This window comes from Ovis canadensis, chromosome 19 (assembly GCF_042477335.2).
Source record: "Ovis canadensis isolate MfBH-ARS-UI-01 breed Bighorn chromosome 19, ARS-UI_OviCan_v2, whole genome shotgun sequence".
Taxonomy (NCBI): Eukaryota; Metazoa; Chordata; class Mammalia; order Artiodactyla; family Bovidae; genus Ovis; species Ovis canadensis.
Genome location: NC_091263.1, coordinates 38,023,200 through 38,038,154, shown reverse-complemented (window position 1 = coordinate 38,038,154; position 14,955 = coordinate 38,023,200). Strand labels below are relative to the sequence as shown.

Sequence of the window (14,955 nt, the reverse complement as noted above, 5' to 3'; positions counted from 1 at the left end):
GTCTTTAGACCCTCCAGGCGAAAGCTGTCCAGTTTAAAAGTCTGGTGATGCCATTATAATTATAAAAGATTTTGTAGGTCCTTTTGTTAAAATAAGAAAATTTGATGGTAACAAATGACTGGAAATCACAGGATGTAATCATGGAGTAAAGATAGAGGATGACTACAGTCCCAAAAGCAGAGCCTGAAGTGAGAAAGGCTATTAATTGATTTTTTTCTAGAGCACTTACCCAGAGAGGAGCATAACAGCATGGTTGCAACGAGTTGGACACAACTGAGCAACTGAACGACAACAGTGAGATGTGTGTGTGTGTGTACATCCCTCTCTAGATATCCATATCTATATCCATGTGCACACTAAGTCACTTCAGTTGTGTCCAGCTCTTCGCGATCGTGTGGACTGAACCTTGCCAGGTTCCCCTGTCCATGGGATTCTCCAGGCAAGAATACTGGAATGGGTTGCCATGCCTTCCTCCAGGAGGTCTTCCAGACCCAGGGATCAAATCTGTGTCTCTTATGTCTCTTGCATTGGCAGGCAGGTTCTTTATCACTAGCACCACCTGGGAAGGCCAACTTATATTTGTGTCTATATATCTACCTGCTATGCATATCCTAGGATCCTCACCAGATCCTTTCTCTTCCCTCAACCAAGGGTTCGAGGCCTATGAGGTAATAATCACTGATTCAACTCTTATATTCAGAGGTTTATTTCAAGTCATTTCCAGTTAGAACTAATTCCATTTGAATTCTTGGTCTGAGTCCTTTTTTTAATTCCCTTGAGATAAGCAAGCAAGATCAGTAAAGATGAAATGCCTGAGAAGTTATTTAACCCCTCTCCCTGATCTCAGCTTTATTGAGTGTAAGAACTGTAAGACATGTCAGTAAATTATTCAATTCCAGACAAGTGATGCAAATAGAAAGTCTTCCAGAAATTCAGGAAAGAGAGTTTGACCAGTGGACTGAGCTAGTCAGGTGAACCTTGAAAAATAATTTCTATTTATACAGGCAAAAGGAAAAAAGGAACCAGCAACAGTGCAGAGTGAAAAGGCCTGAACAAAAGTTATAAAACATCTAAATAGTTTCTTGCCCATAGAAAATCCTAAATGTTTCTCAGAAATTGTAATTCAAATATATAAAGTGTATTGGCAAACTTTAAACTTGAAAGAGGAATATGAAAAAATTAATTAAGGGCCAATTTTGGAAGATATTGAACAAGCTTAGAAGTTCTTTATTTAATGTCCCATTTTTCCTGCCCCAGAAAAATCACACTAGTATATTCCAAGTGAATTAAAAGGCAGTTAAGTATTGAATGAGTAAATCCCTAGAGTTCTTATTAAATGAATGAAGGAGAAGACATTTGATTATTTAAAAATACACATATGTGAATATTGGTTGAGTAAGCTTTAATACAATCATGTTTCACAAGTCACTTTGTTTCTTGCTGGGTGGTAATAGTTTGACTCTTATGGATTTAATAACGGATTAGTTATTACCTGTATTAGAATCTTAGGGAGGTTGAATTGAACCAAGAAACAAAGTGAAAACAAGATACTTCAGTATAAGGAAGAAAAGAAGTATGCTGGTTGCAGCTATTGATCCATTATCAGCATCCTCCAGTGCTAGAGAGGAGATTCCCTTTCGTGCTGGGAAACAGCCTTAAGGTCATGAATAAAAGATGGTTAGGAAGCATATGTTTAATAGGCTTTTCCCTTAGTCTTGTTTTATGTATTCTGTCTGGGTATTTAATGTATATGTAATGTATCTATATTTAATGGATTGAAACTGCTAAATAATTAACCTAGGTGCTGGGTGATTTACTCACTGGGTGCGCAAATGCCGTAGACTTTTAGCTTGAGGTCAGTATATTAGAGTAGCCTGGTGATGAGTACTTTAAAATAGAAATAGTACATCCTTATTTGTGACTGACCTATCACAGTTGATAGTTTATTACTCCTCAAGGCAACTGTTTCCAGACTTTTTCTCCTATGTTAGCTTCTGTCATGGATGAGATTCACTTGTGTGATGTACACCCATGAGCAACCACAAAATTCCCTGGGTCATAGAAAAGTGTGCTGGAATTGGAACAGCGAACCGAGTCTTATAATCTTAGGGAGATTTGAATCTTCTACAAAAGAAATACAATTTAAAAAGCCAAATTAAGTATTTTATTAAGATAACTTTTCTAATGGAATATTTCTATTCATGTCTGATGTTTGTGTCCACTCAGATAGATGATCATGTTGGTACCAGGGGATGCTGATTGAACAACCAAACTTGAAATTTTCTGTGCTGCTCCATACAGAATACCAGTGTCATCCTATATATATATATGGTGGCTCTGTGGTAAAGAATCCACCTGCGTTGCAAGAGATGTGGGTTCAATCCCTGGGCTGGGAAGATCCCTGGAGAAGGAAATGGCAACCCACCCCAAGATTCTTGCCTGGGAAATCCCATGGGCAGAGGAGCCTGGTGGGCTACAGTCCATGGAGTCACAAAAGAGTCCGACACAACTAAGTGATTCAACAAGAACAGCAAGGATAGAGTATGCCTAAGACCTCCAAAACTGAGGCAGGGGTTAGGTACCTGTGAGTCACTGGGGGAGTGTCCTCTGAGCAAAACATATAAGAGAGAGCAGGCTAGGGAGCGGGATGGAGGGCAGGGAGCAGGGACATGGTCTCAGGTAAAGTCTAGCCTATATCACATTCTAGAGGGTGATGTCTGAGCATAAGTGCATCTCAGAGCTATTCCCACCTCAGGCAAGGAGGCTGACCTTTTTTAAAATCTCTTCATCGGTCATTCATTGATCTGCCCCTCAAGTGGTGCTAGTAATGGCAGGGTATATGGAGCAAAACCTCCCAGTCAACTTCCCGGGGAAGCGGGCAGCTGGAGTTGGTAAGCAACCAATTCTCACAGCATCTGGGGCCGGAAAAAAGAATCCATGTGAGGTACCAGCAGCATCCTCTACAGAAGAGAAGTGATTGTGCTCGAGCAAGATGTTTGGGTGCTGTGTCCAGCTGGCCTGGATCATAACCACCAGTGTCACTAGACTGTCTTTTTATTGGGTAGGAATATGGGAGATATTTTTTCCTTTTTTTCTGCTTTCCTTTGTTGTCAAATGATCTACAGTGAATCAAATTATTATCATAATTATTACTTTTTCTTTTTCATAGGAGTATACTTGCTTTACAATGTTCTGTTAGTCTCTGCTGTACAACGAAGTCAATCAGCCATATGTATGCATATATCCTCTCACTCTTGGATCCCCCTCCCATCCGTCCCCCATCCCACCTCTCTAGTTTATCACAGAGCATCAACCTGAGCTCCCTGTGCTAAACATAAGATTCCTACTAGCTGTCTATTTTATACACACTAGAGTATCTTTGATTTTGAAATGGGATACACTGCCCTTAAGAGCAACTGAGTGTCTTCCCAGTGGTCTTGAATATGACCTGACTTTGCAGGACTGTATAAGGGATAGAAGTAGCCTTGGTCCAAGGAGTTCCTGTCTGATGGTTCAGGACCGTGGGCATTCTCCTGGCCTCTGTGGTGGAAGACATCAGACCCTGGCAGGATACTCCGATGCCATTAAGGAACTGATGGTCGATTAAAGTGAGGTGCACGCTTGAGCAGTTATATGGTTAATTTGCCATGTGTCCAAATGATTGGACTACAAATTAGAAAAACACTAAAGCTAAACTCAAAGTTATTTCACAGGGATTTTCACAAGTGCTCATCTGCAACTAAGTCTGATTTCTCAATTGCCTCATTGAGCCAGATTACAATCAAATGTGCTGAGTGTGAACAGCATCCAGTGAGAGGAGGGATGCCTTTCTTACCCAAATATTGTCTGATAGGAGCTTTACTTAACTCATCAGGAAGAGGGAAAGCAATGCATGTGGATCTCAAACACAAATTTGATATCTTTAGCAAGTTACTAAGCCTTCACCAATCAATAAAATGAGGGTGTCACTGTCAAAACTAAAAGAGATCACATGTGAAAACTTCCTGCAAATCTGAAATGACTGTAGCAATACGAAGTATGGGGTTTGTTTTGTTTGTTTGTTTTCTGTTTTAAACTAGTATCCATACCAAAAGCTTATAATACAAACAGCTGCACAATTACCAGTAAACCCTATTTCAGTGATTCTCAAATTTTGCTGCTTGTGAGTCACCAGGGGAGCTCTTTAATAGCCCAGTACCATACAATCATCCCTCACATGAATCCCAGCCTTGTCTAATTCAAGGAAACTATGAGCCATGCTGTGTAGGACCACCCACATGGACGGGTCATAGTGGAGAGTTCTGGCAAAACATGGTCCACTGGAGAAGGGAATGGCAAACCACTGCAGTAGCCTTGAGAACCCCATGAACAGTATGAAAAGGCAAAAAGATAGGACACTGAAAGATGAACTCCCCAGGTCAGTAGGTGCCTAATGTGCTACTGGAGAAGAGTGGAGAAATAACTCCAGAAAGAATAAAGGGATGGAGCCAAAGTGAAAACAACACCCAGTTGTGGACATGACTGGTGATGGAAGTACAGTCCAATGCTGTAAAAAGCAATATTGCATTGGAACCTGGAATGTTAGGTCCATAAATCAAGGTAAACTGGAAGTGGTCAAACAGGAGACAGCAAGAGTAAACATCTACATTTTAAGAATCAGTGAACTAAAATAGACTGGAATGGGTGAATTTAATTCAGATGACCACTATATCTACTACTGTGGGCAATAATCCTTTCGAAGAATGGAGTAGCCATTATAGTTATACAACAAAAGAGTCTGAAATGCAGTGCTTGGATACAGTCTCAAAAACAACACAACGATCCCTATTCGTTTCCAAGGCAAACCATTCAGTATCACAGTAATCCAAGTCTATGCCCCAACCACTAATGCCGAAGAAGCTAAAATTGAACAGTTCTATGAAGACCTACAAGACCTTCTAGAACTACCACCAAAGAAGGATGTCCTTTTCATCATAGGGGACTGGAATGCAAAAGTAGAAAGTCAAGAGGTACCTGGAGTAACAGGCAAGTTTGGGCTTGGAGTACAAAATGAAGCAGAGCAAAGGCTAACAGAGATTTGCCAAGAGAATGCACTGGTCATAGCAAACACCCTCTACCAAAACACAAGAGACAATTCTCTAAATGGACATCACCAGATGGGTAATACCAAAATCAATTGATTATATTCTCTGCAGCCAAAGATGGAGAAACTCTATACATTCAGAAAAAAACAAGACGAGGAGCTGACTGTGGCTTGGATCATGAGCTCCTTATTGCCAAATTCAGACTTAAATTGAAGAAAGTAGGGAAAACCACTAGACCATTCAGGTATGACCTAAATCAAATCTCTTGTGGAAATGAGAAATAGATTCAAGGAATAAGAGCTGATAGAATGCCTGAAGAACTATGGACAGAGGTTTGTGACATTGTACAGGAGGTGGTGATCAAGACCATCCCCAAGAAAAAGGAAAGCCAAGAGGCAAAATGGTTGTCTGAGAAGAAGAAGAGAAAAGAAGAGAAGCTAAAGGCAAAGAAGAAAAGGAAGGATATACCCATCTGAATGCAGAGTTCCAAAGAATAGCAAGGAGAGCTAGGAAAGCCTTCCTCAGTGATCAGTGCAAAGAAATAGAGGAAAATAATAGAATGGGAAAGACTAGAGATCTCATCAAGAAAATTAGAGATACCCAGCGAAAATTATGATATTGTGCTCATGCAAAGATCAGCACAATAAAGGACAAAAGTGGTCTGGACCTAACAGAAGCAGAAGATATTAAGAAGAGGTGGCAAGAATACATAGAAGAATTGTACAAAAAAGATCTTCATGACACAGATAACCCTGATCATTCACCTAGAGCGAGACATCCTAGAATGTGAAGTCAAGTGGGCCTCAGGAACAAAGCTAATGGAGGTGATGGAATTCCAGTTGAGCTATTTCAAATGCTAAATGATGATACTGTAAAAGTGCTACACTCAATATGCCAACAAATTTGGAAAACTCAGCAGTGGCCACAGGAGTGGAAAAGGTCAGTTTTCATTCCAATCCCAAAGAAAGGCAATGCCAAAGAATGCTCAAACTACCGCACAACTGCACTCATCTCACACGCTAGCAAAGTAATGCTTAAGATTCTCCAAGGGAGACTTCAACAGTACGTGAACCGAGAACTTCCAGATGTTCAAGCTGGATTTAGAAAGAACAGAGGAACCAGAGATCAAATTGCCAACATCCACTGGATCACAGATAAAGCAAGATAGTTACCAGAACAACATCTATTTCTGCTTTATTGACTATGCCAAAGCCTTTGACTTTGTGGATCACAGCAAACTATGTAAAATTCCTTAAGAGATGGAAATACCAGACTACCTGACCTGCCTCCTGAGAAATCTGTATGCAGGTTAAGAAGTAACAGTTAGAACCAGACATGGAACAACAGACTGGTTCCAAATTGGGGAAGCAGTATGTCAAGGCTGTGTATTGTCACCCAGCTTATTTAGCTTAGATACAGAGTACATCATGTGAAATGCTGGGCTGGATGAAGCACAAACTGGAATCAAGATTGCTGAAAGAAATATCAATAACCTCAAATACAGAGATGACACCATCCCCTTATGGCAGAAGGTGAAGAACTAGAGTCTCTTGATGAAAGTGAAAGAGGAGAGTGAGAAAGCTGGCTTAAAATTCAACATTCAAAAAACGAAGATAATGGCATCCAGTCCCATCACTTCATGGCACATCGGTGGGGAAACAATGGAAACAGTGACAGAATTTATTTTCTTGGGCTCCAAAATCACTGCAGATAGTGACTGCAGCCATAAAATTAAAAGACACTTGCTCCTTGGAAGAAAAGCTATGACCATCCTAGACAGCATATTAAAAAGCAGAGTGATAACTTTGCCAACAAAGTTCTGTCTAGTGAAGTCTATGGGTTTTCCAGTAGTCATGTATGGATGTGAGAGCTGGACTATAAAGAAAGCTGAGCACCAAAGAATTGGTGCTTTTGATCTGTGGTGTTGGAGAAGACTCTTGAGTCAAGGAGATCCAAGCAGTCAATCCTAAAGGAAATCAGTCCTGCATATTCATTGGAAGGACTAATGCTGAAGTTTCAATTCTTTGGCCACATGATGTGAAGAAGTGACTCAATGGAGAAGACCCTGTTGCTGAGAAAGATTGAAGGCAGGAGGAGAAGGGACAACAGAGGATGAGATGGCTGGATGACATCACTGACTCGATGGACATGTTTGAGCAAACTCCAGGAGTTGGTGAAGGACAGGGAAGCCTGGTGTGCTGCAGTCCATGGGGTCTTAAAGAGTCAGACACAACTGTGTGACTGAACTGAACTGACCTGATACCATCCTCCCTACAAACTAGTCCTTGGTAGAGACTCCAGGACTCTTTATTCCTTAGTCACTCAGGAATGATTCCAATGGGTAGAAGTTCTGTTGCTCTAATTGATCAGATCAGAAGGTAATTAGGTTTTTCTATGGTACTGATTCTCAGACTCTACCATGCATCAGAATTGTTTGGAAGACTCATTAAAACACACAAAGCTGAGCCCTACCTCTAGAATTTCTGACATAGTAGTTCTTGAGTGGGGCCTGAGGGTTTGCACTTCAAACAAGTTGCCAGGTGATGCTGCTTCTGGTTCAACCCTACACTTAGAAAATTAGGAATTGGAAAGCTCAAAACTCAAGTTCTTTGGTGTTTTGTTTTGTCAGTTGTTAACCATCTACCATCACACCAGTTCACACGGTGAAAGAGTACGGCCAGCACTCTACACATGCCAGTTATGGAGGGCTGGCTGTACTCATTGTAGCCTGCTATTTAAATGAGGGACTTAAGCATCCATGAATTTTGGTACCTGGAACCAGTCTCTCCATGGATATTGGATTTTAAGGGACAAGTGTACAGATAGCCTGAATTGTTTCTTGGATAATCCTGCTTCATTTGACTGAGGTCCAACTCCACAGAGGACGGAGTATCCTGTACACAGGCCATGAAGTTCAAGAAGTCATTGATATCCAGGTGAAGCATCATGAGAAGGGCATTTCCTGTCTTGAACTGAATTCCTGAGTTCTCTCCTACAATATACATTAATTCAGCATATATCAATTGAACATCTACTTTATGCAAGGACTGTGCTAGGTCCAAGATCCCTGATTCATAGTCTTTGCCTTCCAAGAACTGATGACCTAATAATTACTACTAGTGGGTGCTACCATTTTGTAACCACTGGAATTCCAGAATTCTCACAGTTTAATGACTCTCTTCTGTCAATTAAACAACTATTTTGATCTCATAACAAAGTTACTCAATCAAATATAACATTGTACCACCACACACTACTTTCACAAATTTGTATGAGTGTTCAAGACATTATGCCAAATAAAATGAAATATCTCTAACTTGGACTAATGTACGAAGTTCAAAGTGCTTACAGTTACAGATATTTAAAAATGCTTGCGTCTTATTATCTTCATACAGATAGAGCTGCTCAAGGAAGGTTAACAAGGGTTTAGCAGTTGAAGCTTTTAAAACATATAAGAATGATTTTCAATCAATATGTTAGTTGTTGTGTAAGAAATGATGTTCTAAAATGGCTTTAAAATATTTTTCCTTGAATAAGAAAGCGTCTACCCTTGTTTACCGAATAAGAGCTTGGCTTCCAAACCTTCATAAAAAGGAAAAAGGGCTTTTAAAATTTTATATTGGAGTATAGGTAATTAACAATATTGTGTTAGTTTTAAGTGTACAGCAAAGTGGTTCAGTTATACATGAATCTATTCTTTTTCAAATTCTTTTCGTATTTAGGTTATTATGTAACATTAAAGAGAGTTTCTGTACTATACTGTAAGTCCTTGTATATTGTCCATTGTTAATACAGCAGTGTGTACATGTCAATCCCCCACACTAAAAAAAAGAAAAAAAGGCTAATCCTACTTGTTGGCAGTGATACTGTTGAAAGATCTTGAAATGGTTTCTGTGCTTAAAAAGTATTCATCAGTTATCATAGTGCCTGAAATGTCAACAGTAGAGATGAATTTGTCTTGCACACCCACATGGTTGAGATATAACTACTCAGCAATAGAAAGGAATCACTTAATATATTCAGCAACCTAGGTGGCTCTCAAGAGCATTATGCCAACTGAAAAAAAGAAATCTCTGAAAAAAAATCATAATGTATGATTTTATGGATACAAAATGTATGATTTTTTTTATATTCTCAAAATGACAAAATTGTAGAGTTGGAATACAGATTGGTGGATTCTAGGCATAGGGAATACAGAAGGGGGTTGAATGCACCTCTAAAATAGTAGCATGAGAGAGCTCTTTGTAGTGATGGAAGAGTTCTGTATCTTTATTTCAGTGGTAGTTACAAGTCAAAGTACTTGACAAAATAAGACAGAACTCTGCACACCTTATCCATGACTAGGTTCCTTTCAATGTTGTACTGGGGTCACAAATATTGTACATTAATGCATACATGTGGAATCTAGAAAAATGGTACTGATTAACCTATTTGCTGGGCAAGAATAGAGTCATAGACATAGAGAACATTGTGGACACAGTGGGGGAAGGAGTGGGACAGACTGAGAGAGTAGCAGTGAAACATACACATTACCCCATGTAAAATACAGAGCTACTGGGAAGTTGCTGTATAGCACAGGGATCTCAGCTCAGTGCTCTGTGATGACCTAGAGAGATGGGATGGGATTGGGGGGAGGTTCAAAAAGGAGTGGACGTACGTATACTTATGGCTGATTCACGTTGTATGGCAGAAACCAGCACAACATTGTAAAGCAATTATCCTCCAATTACTTAAAAAAAACAACAAACGATGTAACCATTGAGGAAACTGAATGAAGGATACACTGGACCTTCCTGAATTATCTTTGCAACTTCTTGTGAATCTGTAATTATTTCAAAATAAAAAGGATATTTTGTTTTCAAACAAAACTGTATTTCTTTTCAGCTTAAAATTCTCTAAAATGTCCAGGTAGCTCCTTTGAATCTGCCTGCAATGTGGGAGACCCAGGTTTGATCCCTCGGTTGGGAAGATCCCCTGGAGAAGTGTATGGCAACCCACTCCAGTATTGTTGCCTGGAGAACCCCATGGACAGAGGAGCCTGGTCCATGGGTCACAGGGAGTTGGGCACAACTGAGCAACTAACACACACACAAAAAGTGGAAATAGTGGAAATAGCAGAGGAGAGGAATAGGTAGAAAGAATTTACTCAGGAAAAATATTGAAGCATTTTGTGTACAATACAGGTATTTTATTTAATCTTAAACCTTGTGACTGTAAATATTATTAGTTTGGTTTGATAATAACTTTCTCCAAAGAGCAGAAGCCCATAAACAAGAGCAACCACGATAGGAGGAACCTGGGGGGAACAGGGCATTCAGCAAATTAGACCAAAGCCAGCAGGGGTGACTATTAGAGTCTTAGAAGGAGCACATCATGGTAATCCTACAACAGAAAATTCTGATTTCAGAGATTGTTGAGTGTCTCCTTTTGAATGTCATCCCCAATCAGAGAGACTGATTTTGCATCAGCCATTCTGAAATGATGGACCTAGAAAGAAGACTATCTCCACTATAGCCAGTCTTCTAGCGACCTACCCAGCAAGGCAGGTGAAGTTTGGGGTTTTTATATCTGATACCAGCCTTATCTCCTCAGGGGTGGCCATACTTGAATGAATGCATTTGCTCGAGCTTTATTTTCTATGGGCTGATGAGGTAATAGTTAAAGACAATAGAAAAAGGTTAAAATAATATGAAATTCTGAACTTCTGAAAGGGTCAGCCTTAATAGTCCCTGTCAACTGGCAGTGATCCCAGTGGTGTTTCTGCAGATTTATAGACCAGGCACACGTAATTATCTTTTCCTTTAATAACAGAGTAAAACATCACACCCATCTATTTGCCAGGTGGGACTGCTACTGCACACTCCGTTAAACAGTTATCATTCTCACCAACTCCCTTGAGAAATGATCCTAGGGCACAACTTCAGTTTTCAAGGGTTCTGTTGGCCACTTAAAATACCCTTGACATGTGACCAAGAGTCATTTAATTAAGTGAAAGCAAACAGTGGAGAATTGCATAGAAGGTTTCTCTCAGCCGGATGCTTCTCCTAGGTAATGTAATATTAATATGTTAAAGATCATTGATAAATAATAAAAAGTCGCATTGTCCACAGGGACGAGGTCCTGTAGTGTGACTTATTCCAACACTGGGAATGCAGTGCCCCCTAGTAGTTCCTGTAAGAAATGTCCTCAAAGTGCATTAGATTTAGCAAATGAGGAGCTCCCAGAATTGGCACTACTCTCAGGCTCAAGTGGGTAATTTGACAATTGGTTTTAACTTTTCTGAACCATTAGGAACCCACTGAAGTTTCACCTTGAATGTGCACTAATTTTTTCCAGTGCCAACAAAGGTTGGATTCTAACAATGCCCTAATGGGACCTTATCAATAACTCTTAAAAATCTGATTCTCTGTGAATATTAAATTAAACAGCCTCCTTTTGCTTTGCCTTCAAGCCTCTCCTGAGCTGAAGGTTGGGAATTAGAATAAATATAGGGGACAGACACAGAAAGTGTCATCTCACAAGCTTGAGGGCATCTCAGGTGTGAAAGATGGCCACAAAATGGCGGAGTATTAAGAAATCTATTGATGGGTCAAGTATTCAAAAACAGACGAAGGTCTGACAATTTTGCCTGCAAAAACACTGCAGCTTATAGCGGCAACTGATAGATTTGTAGAGTTAGATAAAACTAGAAGTACATTTAAGCAAGTTGAACAAACAAGGGGAACAGATATAAATTTATATTTCCTTTTTTTTGTTAGTGAAAGACATTCAAAGGCAGTCTTATCTCTTGGATATCCCAAAGATAATAGGCACATACATAGTACAGCACAAATGCTTTTGAAAGTGGAATGTGCATTTTCTGCCTTCTGTGTGGCCGATATCATGCTATTTCAAAGCCCGTAAAAGCAATATATAGTTTTTTGACAAATATACCCATGTGTGGTGCACGGTTTGATTTATGTAAACTCATTTCAAATGCAGTTGCAGAATTCCTCCTATACAGATGAAAAATGTCTGCCTAAAGTGATAAAAATATATGTGTGTAGAAAGATATAGTTTTAAGAAGGAATTTTTATATGTTAACAGATTTGTAACTCTATTTCACACAATACCCTTAAAAAAAAAGCTTCTAGAGACTTGTTTTTTTTTTTTCCACATTACTGTGTCAGTTCAGGTGTTTCCATAAGATGAGAGTGAGTCTATTCTGATATGAGAACCTTTGTGTGTTGAAAATTAGCGTGTGTGGGAGTGGTGAATGGAGAAGTGAGATCAATATAACAGATGCTTGCTTTACCCATGCATTTCACTGGTTCCAGCAACCAAGAAAAAAGCCCACTAACTCAGGTCAACACAAGGCTAGTCAAGGCAGATAGCATACTGACTGTGTCTCATTTAGCCCATATTCTTCCTCTTGACTCAGTTTTGGCCATGTTTCAACATGACTGTGTTTAAGAGTGTGGCTCTCCTGAGCTTTTCTGCACCTTGTACTTGTTTCATAGTTTACCATTCTCAGCTCTTCGCTTTCCTGCCTTCCTTGTTTCACCAAGCTGCCTTCATATATATACACACACACACTGAAGTCCTGTTTTGTTTTGTCTGTTTGTTGTTTGGGTTTTGTAGTATTTATCTATTAAGAATTTAAGCTGTCTTTTTAATCATGCTGACATATTTACTAGAATGATTATTGTTTTTGTTAGTATTCCTGTTATGTAAATATTGACTAGGTCTGTCCTGACCTTATATTTCTCAGAACCCTATAATTTTCATTTTATAATTTTGCAGATCATACAGGGAATGCATTTATCTCATTATAAGCACAAGCATTTGTACTTGCAATCTCTTTATTAGTTGCATTTATCATTATGGAATTACTCTTTGAATTATAGACTTCCCTCATGAATCCAAGGCACATGGATTGAAGTATCAGTTGCCTACTAGATTCATTTATATAATTTAACCTTCACTGAATAAAGCCAGCCTCATGTGTACATTACAACACCCCATTAAAAAGTAACCTTCCCATCTTTCTTTCTTTCTGTACACTGAAAATATTTTCATAACAGAAGCACTTAATGAAGGTTTAATTTGCTACTGCTGAAACCTTTTATTTTTTAATCACTAACATATGGTTTGTGTACACTTAAAAACGTTGATCCCCATCCTCCCCACCCACATACATATATACTCATTCCCTGTACTCTTCTAAGTAATATGTGGCTAGTGTTTGTATTTAAATTTCACATTCAACATGGTATGAAATTATAAATTCCAGCAAGTCAAGCTACAGTGAGTCAGGGATTTTTAATATGATAAGAGCTCACAACAGACCCTAAAACATTAGTGCAATTAATGCAGAAGGAAATGGGAAATTTTCAGAAAGGTTTCTTTTATATTTCTTTAAGGATATAGAGGAATATCTTTTGTTTTAAGAAGGAAATTATTTAATGTTATTTCCATCTAACTACATATTTGATGTCAACATGAATGATTTTTTTTAGAATATTGGTAGCTAGCACGGAATCGAGTTTTCTAAGAGCAAGTCACAATTTGTCTTGTAAGAACCAGGCATTGCATTAGGTAGTGATAGTGGAAAGCTGATCTAAGTCATTATTTTTAAGGAGGAGCTCACAGAGGGTGAAGCTGTAGACATTTCAGGACATCCTCTTACGGAGACCTGCTCAGAGTGCTATCAGAGAGAACAAAGGCAGTAACTGTCAAGGAAGGGGTGCTTTCACCTACACAATCAGAAAAGTGCCTTATTGGCTTTTGTTTCATCTTTCCCTTTTGCTTCTGTAAAACTTAAAAAATTTTCTTCATCTGAACATAGAGTAGTTTTCATAAAGAATCCCTCACTATGTTTACTTTTGGAATAGCGGAAGATCTTCATGTTGGAGTTTACCAAATTCATCAAGCTGTACACTTTCAATGGGTACATTTTACTGTATACAAACTATAGCTCAACTTTTCATAAATCCTTCAAAACTTCCAGTGTTACTCCTGTACTTCAGAAAAAAAAAAATGCAACTTCCTCCCTTTGATGTAATAAGTGCATTACAGAAAGAAAAACTTTAAAGAATGAGCTAGTGGATTTTTTCTTCTATAATAATGATTTCATTTTCTGTATTCTCTTCCAGCTGTAGGTCCAGATTTTTCAAGAACCCTCTTAAAAAGGGTAACTCTTGTCAAAGTGGGAGGTGAAGTTGTCATTGAGTGTAAGCCGAAGGCTTCTCCGAAACCGGTCTACACCTGGAAGAAAGGAAGGGACGTATTAAAAGAAAATGAGAGGTATTATCTTGAAATATTTTAAGTATGTGGTTAACCCATAATGATTTATAGGTCTGTTGTTAATTAATAGTCCTAGAGGAAAGAATTTATGATCTGCTCTTCATGAACTAAATGTTAATCAAAGAGCTGAAGCTTTGGGAAAGAGTTGTAAATTAGCAGGTCTTCATATCAAGATTCTAGAAACCCTTTCTGGCACAGGTAGACCACATGATCCCACATGTTGAAGGCTGTTGGAGTTGCCCAAAGATGTGCAACTGGAAATACCTTTTTTAATTTTAGCTTAAAATTTATTTGTAAGATTGCCCATCTTCCTCCATTCTATTAATACCTCCTTTTTTCCCCCATAAACAAGTAATTCCAGTTCTTCTTTGCTATGGCAACCCCTCGAATATTTGGCAGTGTCTAGTATGTCTCTTGTTAATCTCTCCCTTTTTTTGAAACTGTCTTTAGTTCTAGAACTCATTTTCAAATAACATGGCTTTTATTATTTTAATCATGTCTTTTTAAGAACTCTATATCAAACTTATTTTTGAAAAGTTTTTTTTTCTGATAGCAAAACTCTTCAAATATGTGTTTCCTATTATAC

At 38.7% G+C, this 14,955-nt stretch overlaps 1 protein-coding gene across 3 annotated transcripts in view; it reads left to right on the top strand.

The window, feature by feature from the left end:
• The window catches only part of CNTN4 (contactin 4), a 1,043,858-nt gene that overhangs the window by 866,761 nt on the left and 162,142 nt on the right, over positions 1 to 14,955 (top strand). For all 3 annotated transcript variants that reach the window (XM_069561830.1, XM_069561832.1, XM_069561831.1), the window contains one exon: positions 14,219 to 14,369. In XM_069561830.1, the coding sequence (XP_069417931.1) occupies positions 14,219 to 14,369 (151 nt within the window). The remainder of the gene's footprint in view (positions 1 to 14,218; positions 14,370 to 14,955) is intronic.